Here is a 7954-nt window from a genome sequence, read left to right as displayed (position 1 = left end):
AGAAGAGGTTGAAATACCAATCACATTTCAGGAAAACAAACAAACAGAGACCAGAGAAGAATCATGCAGTCCACCTGATGAAGATTCACACGAGAATGTGAATGATGAAAAGGTATGTAACTAAATGAATCTGATTGGTTTTTATAAAGAATATCTTTAGTGATTTAAAATGTCTTTTAAATTTATAGGTTGCTCAAGAAGAGGGAGCCACAGATGAGGTTCCACATGCTAATGAAGAAAACGATCCACAATGCTCGAATGTCAATGATAAGGTATGCTTTAGAAGAGATTTACAACGTTTTTAAAGGATTTTACAACTTATTTAAAAGTTTCTATAAAAAATTTACAACCTATTTTAAACTATTTATAGGTTTCTCAAAAAAAGGAGAAACAACATGAAGAGATGAGAAACATGGATGGGGCTCCACAGGGAACTCAAGAAAGTGATTCACAACGATCAAATGTGAATGATAAGGTATGCATTAATGAAAAAAGTTTTTTGTAATGTTTACAACATTTTTTAAAGGATTTTACAACTTATTTATAGGTTGACAAATGTTTCTACAACTTATTTATAGGTTGCTCAAACAAAGGAGGCACAACATAACAAGATGGGACACTCAGAGGAGCCGTCACAAGAGAGTGATTCACAACAATCGAAAGTGAATGATAAGGTATGCATTAGTTAAATCATAATAATTTACAAAATCATTTTACAACGTTTTTTACAAGGTTTTAGTACGTATTTAAATGATTATAATAAGACGTTTTCATGGTCTTCTGTGTTTTGCTAATTTATTTCTCTAGGAAGAAGAAGCTCGGCTAAAGAAGGAACATTCAGGTACACCATTATTTTTTTTTGTTAAAAATGATGTTTTTTTTTAATAATAAAATGGAACATCTAATATTTTCATGGTGTCATTTACTGTCCAAGATCGAAAACTAAGTGAGATACAACAGAAGGAAATTGATGATAGGGTCATACTCTGGGCTAAAAACAAGAACTTCATTTTTATGATGTCATCACTTCACCAGGTAATCTTATAATAATTTGTTATTTTTCTCATAACTACAAAAACTAACGAAATTTATTATACATTACAGATTATTTGGTCCAATAGTTCATGGGAGACTGTTCATCACTTCAATTTGGTAAACAATGACAATGAGATAGGTTTAGCAAAACGTAAAGCACTGCTTGCTTTACATCCAGACAAACAACATGGAGCTAGCGCCGAACAGAAGTATCTGGCAACAAGACTTTTCAGCGTAATAAAGGTTAGTTTAAAACAGTTTTTCAAAATAAATGCGAAAACAATTTTTTTATGTTGAATCGTTTCTTATTGCTTTTTTATTAATTTATTTTGCAGCAAGAATGGGATATCTACATCAGGAAAAAGCAAGTGTGAAAGAATGTAGTTAACATAAGTTCCTTTCTTATTGTAGTTATCTTTTTAAACCAGTATGTTATTTTGTAAAACAGTGATAACGAATGTGTTTATGGAACAGTTTATTAGATGAAGAATATTGTTAACTATTGCAATTTATATCCAGCTTGTTTCAAAGTGTTATAAAGGGTTTTACAAGGGTTTTTATAGGTTAATACGTTTTTACAAGATTTTTATAAGGGTTTTACAAGAGGTTTTAAAGTGTTTTATAGGGTTTTACAAGGGTTTTTGTAGGTTAAAAGGTTTTTACAAGAGTTTTTATAGGTTAATACAAGTGTTTTATAAGGGTTTTACAAGAAATTTAAAAGATTTATGATGTTATTTCTATAAGAAGGTTTTAAGGTTTTTACAATGGTTTTTAAAGTTTTTTAAAGGGTTTTACAAGGGTTGTTATAGATTAACACGTTTTTACAAGGGTTTTTTGGTGGTTTTAAAAGAGGTTAACAAGTGTTTTTAAAGTGTTTTACAAGGCTTTTTGTAGGTTAAAAGGTTTTTACAAGAGTTTAATTTATAAGGTTTTACAAGGTTTTTTAAAGTTTTTTAAAGGGTTTTACAAGGATTTATGTAGGTTAAAAGGTTTTTACAAGAGTTTTTATAGGTTAATACAAGTGTTTTATAAGGGTTTTACAAGGCTTTAAAAGATTTATGATGTTATTTCTATAAGGAGGTTTTAAGGTTTTTACAATGGTTTTTAAAGTGTTTTTCAAGGCTTTTTGTAGGTTAAAAGGTTTTTACAAGAGTTTTATAAGGTTTTACAAGGTTTTTTAAAGTTTTTTAAAGGGTTTTACAAGGGTTTTTGTAGGTTAAAAGGTTTTTACAAGAGTTTTTATAGGTTATACAAGTGATTATAAGGGTTTACAAGGTTTAAAAGATTATGATGTTATTTCTATAAGGAGGTTTAAGGATTTACAATGGTTTTAAAGTTTTTTAAAGGGTTTATAAGGGTTTACAAGGGTTTTTATAGGTTAATACGTTTTTACAAGGGTTTTATGATGGTTTAAAAGAGGTTAAAAAGTGTTTTAAAGTGTTTACAAGGCTTTTTGTAGGTTAAAAGGTTTTTACAAGAGTTTTATAAGGTTTTACAAGGTTTTTTAAAGTGTTTTAAAGGGTTTTACAAGGGTTTTAAAAAGATTTTATAAAGATCACCATGGTGATGAAAGTGACAGAAACATGTCGGATACGGAGACCCTACAAACTGTTGATCCTGTTACTCTCATTCCTGGACTCCAAGCCTCTGTCCCTTCGGTTGGTTTTAACAAATCTGTAAGCAATGATGTTTCATCACTCCCTAGTGCTTTTGAAGACACGGAACTCACTGCTGAGAGACTTCGCTATCTTCATGCCAAATTTAGTCGAAGTGATGGTCTACACGCAGAGAAAAAGGATTTCCTGGAGGCTTCAAGTGACAATGCTCAACAACAGTTTGTGTTTATGAAGAGGAAACGGGTTCAGTTTGAGGCAATGTACCAGCGTGACGAAGCTGCGGATGAAATGGCGGTCCTGAGCCATTTCTGTAAGAAGGAGAGAAGAACTGAATCTGCGGGTTCATGCTCACGACATGATGGAATAGACGGAGGCGCGGGGGGCCCGGTACCCCCAAGGGATCCAATATGAGGACAGCTTCATGGAATTGCCAAGGCATCGGCGCCGCTATTACGCAGTCCCGTTTATTTCAGTTGTGTCGTTTGTTTAAGTTTGATATTTTATTCCTAGTTGAAACTCTGAACCCGTGTGATGTACTATATAAATTAGCGTGTGATTTAGGATATCCTAATGTAATAACTCAGCCCCCCTGTGGAAGGAGTGGTGGCTTAGCTTTGATGTGGAAAAACAGTGTTTCTTTATCCTTGATTTCTCGGGATGAAAGACTCATTGATGCTCATGTAACATATAATAATAAGAGCTTCCACTTGTCTTGTGTGTATGGCCATCCGGTTCAAAGCGAACGTTATATTCTCTGGGAAAAACTTGAAAGAATTTCAGAAAATCGAGATGAAGAATGGATGCTAATCGGGGATTTCAATGAGATTCTATCTAATTCTGAAAAACTTGGAGGCCCATTGAGAGATGAATGGACTTTTCGAGATTTCCGAAATATGGTTGCAAATTGTGATTTAGTAGATATGAGATCAAGAGGAGATAGATTCTCGTGGGTGGGAGAAAGGCATTCTCACACTGTGAAGTGTTGTTTGGACAGAGTCTTTATTAATTCGGCCATGGCTGCTAGCTTCCCAAATGCAGAAACAGAGTTCTTGGAATTTACAGGTTCTGACCATAAACCGATTGTTGTTCACATCAATGACTCGACAACTTATCGTCATAGACCTTTTCGTTTTGATAAGAGGCTTGTGGACATCCCTGAGTTCAAACAAGTGGTAAAAGAAGGATGGAACATTAGGAATAATTTGCAAACGGTGGCTATTACGGAACGTATTCGGTCATGTCGCAAAGCAATGGCTAGCTTGAAACATAGATCAAATCTGAACGCCGAAGTGCGAATCCGTACTTTGCAAACTCGGCTAAACAGATCAATGGAGAGTACAGTGAGAGCAGAGAGACAACAAATTCCACAAATTCAAGAAGCTTTAGCTAGAGCGTATGTTGATGAGGAGAAGTATTGGAAGCAGAAAAGTAGAAATCAATGGATGAAGGAAGGAGATCGTAACACAAGCTATTTCCATGCTTGTGCAAAATATAGATTCTCTCAAAACAGAATCATTTCGATCCTTGATGACCAAGGCAGAGTACACTCTGGAAATAATGATGTTGGCGTTCACGCTCAAGCTTTCTTTAACGATATTTACACAACGAATGGCATCCAAGTCTCTCCAATAGATTTTGCGGATTTTCGACCAACTGTTACTCCGACTATTAACACAGATTTAACAAGAGAGTTCGGCGACAATGAAATTTATGACGCCATTTGCCAAATAGGTGACGATAAAGCTCCGGGGCCGGATGGCTTAACGGCGCGGTTCTACAAACAGTGTTGGCATATTGTTGGACAGGATGTCATAAAAGAGGTTAAAAACTTTTTTACAACATCTACTATGAAGCCGCACATTAATCATACAAACCTTTGTCTACTTCCGAAGATTGAAAATCCTTCAACTTTCTCGGATTATCGACCAATAGCGTTGTGTAATGTGTTATACAAAGTTATTTCTAAATGTATGGTTAGCCGTTTAAAATCTCACCTAGATTCTATTGTCTCGGAGGCTCAGGCTGCATTCATCCCAGGACGAATTATTAATGATAACGTTATGATAGCCCATGAGATTATGCATTCCCTTAAAGTTAGAAAGAGGGTATCACAAACGTATATGGCTGTGAAAACTGATGTCAGCAAAGCTTATGATCGAGTCGAATGGGAGTTTTTAGAAACAACAATGCGACTATTTGGTTTTTGTGATACATGGATAGGTTGGGTAATGGCTGCGGTTAAATCTGTCCGGTTTTCAGTGTTGATCAACGGTACACCCTTTGGACATATCAAACCCACCCGAGGCATTCGACAAGGTGACCCTTTGTCCCCATATCTCTTTATCTTATGCGGAGATATATTAAGTCATCTCATCAAATCAAAAGCTTCAGATGGTGAAATAAGAGGAGTTCGTGTGGGAAATGGAGCTCCTCCAATTACCCATTTACAGTTTGCGGACGATTGTTTATTTTTTTGTCAAGCAAATGTCAAAAATTGTAAAGCATTAAAAGAAGCTTTTGATGTCTACGAATACTATTCCGGTCAGAAAATCAATGCTCAAAAGTCAATGATAACATTTGGATCACGGGTGTTTGGTTCTACACAACATCGTCTTAAGGCAGTTTTAGGTATCCCGAATCAAGGGGGAGGGGGAAAATATCTTGGACTCCCGGAACAATTTGGTCGCAAGAAGAAGGAAATGTTTAAATATATTATCGAACGTGTCAAAAAAAGAACATCCAATTGGAGTGCAAAATTTTTATCACCAGCTGGAAAGGAGATTATGATAAAATCTGTTGCTTTAGCTATGCCGGTATACGCAATGTCCTGCTTTAAATTACCCCAAGGAATTATTTCGGAGATTGAAACTCTCCTCATGAATTTCTGGTGGGAAAAATCTTCAAATAAACGTGGGATACCTTGGATAGCCTGGAAAAAATTACAATATTCCAAGAAAGAAGGAGGTCTTGGTTTTCGAGATCTATCAAAGTTTAACGATGCTTTGCTTGCAAAACAAGCTTGGAGAATCATTCAACACCCGCAATCGCTTTTTGCTCGACTGATGACGGCACGTTATTTCAAGGGGGAGTCGATTTTGAAAGCCAAAGCTAGAAGACAACAGTCTTACGGTTGGTCTTCGCTTCTAGTTGGCATTGCACTTTTGAAAAAAGGAACTCGGTATATACCAGGAGACGGTAAAACCATCCAAATTGGGGTAGATAATTTTGTTGATGCTCACCCACCAAGACCTCTAATCACAGAACCAGAAAATGTGGAGCTGACATTTGATAACCTAATTCATTGCAATGGAAATAGTCGAACTTGGAATGAAACAAAAATAATGGCATTGGTGAATCCTACCGACCACTCGCTCATTTATAACTCGTATCTCTCAAGAGTTAAGAAACCAGATACAATCATTTGGAACTATAATTCCTCTGGTGATTACACCGTTCGCTCGGGATATTGGTTCCTAACTCATGATCCAAGTGAAGTTATTAATACGCAGCCTGGCCGGCCTCATGGGTCGATTGAGTTAAAAAACAGAGTATGGAACCTTCCAATAATGCCTAAGATAAAACATTTCCTTTGGAGATTACTTTCTCGGGCTCTCGCTACAACAGAACGTTTAACGTCAAGAGGAATGAATATAGATCCTATCTGTTCACGGTGTTGGAGAAGCAATGAGTCTATAAATCATGCTCTTTTTACGTGCCCCTCCTCGATGGTGATGTGGAGATTATCGAATACAGAGTTTTATAGGCTTCACGGGGTGTCTGAAGATGTGGAGGAAAACATCTCCAATATTCTAAATCTCATACAGAACAACTCCTTGACAGATGTTCAAAAACTTCTACCTTTCTGGCTACTTTGGCGAATATGGAAATCGAGGAACAATATAATTTTCAACAAGTTTCGGGAAAGTGTTTCAAAAACGGTTTTACAAGCGCAGGCGGAAACTAAAGAATGGGTTGAGGCTACTAGACAACAAAGATTTTTGTCAACAACACAACGGCAACCCAGTCATTATACGAAAAAGTGGACAGCACCTATCCAACACTATGTTAAATGCAATTTTGATGCAGGTTTCCATATTCATAATCTACAGGCAATAGGTGGATGGATCATCAGAGATTACCAAGGATTTCCAAAAGTTTGGGGTTCTTTACTTCTGGATCATGCGGCCACTCCTTTGGAAGCGGAAACAAAGGCTCTTCTAGCTGCGTTACAACAAACATGGAGTCGGGGTTTTACAAACGTCGTTTTTGAAGGAGATTGTGAAATACTTATCAATATTATCAACAGAAATATCAAAAACAGTTCTTTAAGCAATCTCCTAGATGATATACGTTATTGGGCTTCAAAATTCTCTTGTGTTCAATTTAAATATGTGGGGAGAGAGGGTAATCAAGCTGCTCATGTTCTGGCCAAATTTGGATGTATTTCTTCATCTTATTATGCTGATTCTGTTTTCCAGCCGATGTGGCTTTTAAATCAAACTTGTAATGACATTAATCAGTTAATATAATTACTATTTTGACGAAAAAAAAAAAAAAAAAGATTTTATATAGATCTTACAAGTGTAACAACTTTTTGAAAACGTAGTAACACCTTTCTCCAAGAATAAACGTAAAAAAAGTTTTATAACAAGTTATGAAAGTTTTTCAATAATATTTTTTAAAAAAGTCATAAAATACTTAATATGTTATGTAATAAAATAAAATAAAAACTATATTGGAGCCACACAACTACTTTTGTTGTGTCCATTTTGACCACACCGACGACATTTGTAATTTGTTGCAGATTTTCCATACTCCCATCCACTAGGTATTCTCTTTTTCTTAGGCCTGCCACTAGGAACACGAGAAGATGGTGGTCGACAAACAAAAGCAGCAACATCGGCTGGAACCTCCCATTGTGTCCTATCACCAACGGGATATATACTCTCTGAATATGCTAGCGTCCAACTGTCAAACAAAGATGTAATTTTAAAAAATTGTAAGAGTTTTCAAAGGTTTGCAAGACAATCAGAAGTTTTTTTTAGGTCTTACAAGGTTTTTAGAGGTTGAACAAGTTTTTACAAGACATGATAAGGGTTTCACAATGTTTTTATAATATTTTACAAGGTTTTTTGATGATTTTGATAAGAAATTGATTTACAAGGTTTTTAATGGTTATAAAAAATTTTAAAATACAGTTTTATAATTTGTTTTATATAGTAACATACCTGTAAAGTTAGAATATGACATACCTTTTGTTGGAGTATAAGGTATCAACATAATCATATTCGTTAAGATTAATA

General features: G+C 35.4%; 1 protein-coding gene across 1 annotated transcript in view; it reads left to right on the top strand.

Annotated features, from left to right (window-relative positions):
• The window catches only part of LOC9300102, a 2658-nt gene extending 1969 nt beyond the window's left edge, over positions 1 to 689 (top strand). The window contains exons 3-6 of the mRNA XM_021015761.1: positions 32 to 112; positions 189 to 272; positions 371 to 475; positions 579 to 689. Coding sequence (XP_020871420.1) covers positions 32 to 112; positions 189 to 272; positions 371 to 475; positions 579 to 689 — 381 coding nt within the window. The remainder of the gene's footprint in view (positions 1 to 31; positions 113 to 188; positions 273 to 370; positions 476 to 578) is intronic.
• The last annotated feature ends 7265 nt before the right edge of the window (positions 690 to 7954 follow it).

This window comes from Arabidopsis lyrata, assembly GCF_000004255.2.
Source record: "Arabidopsis lyrata subsp. lyrata unplaced genomic scaffold ARALYscaffold_8, whole genome shotgun sequence".
Taxonomy (NCBI): Eukaryota; Viridiplantae; Streptophyta; class Magnoliopsida; order Brassicales; family Brassicaceae; genus Arabidopsis; species Arabidopsis lyrata.
This window is presented reverse-complemented; position numbering and strand designations above follow the sequence as displayed.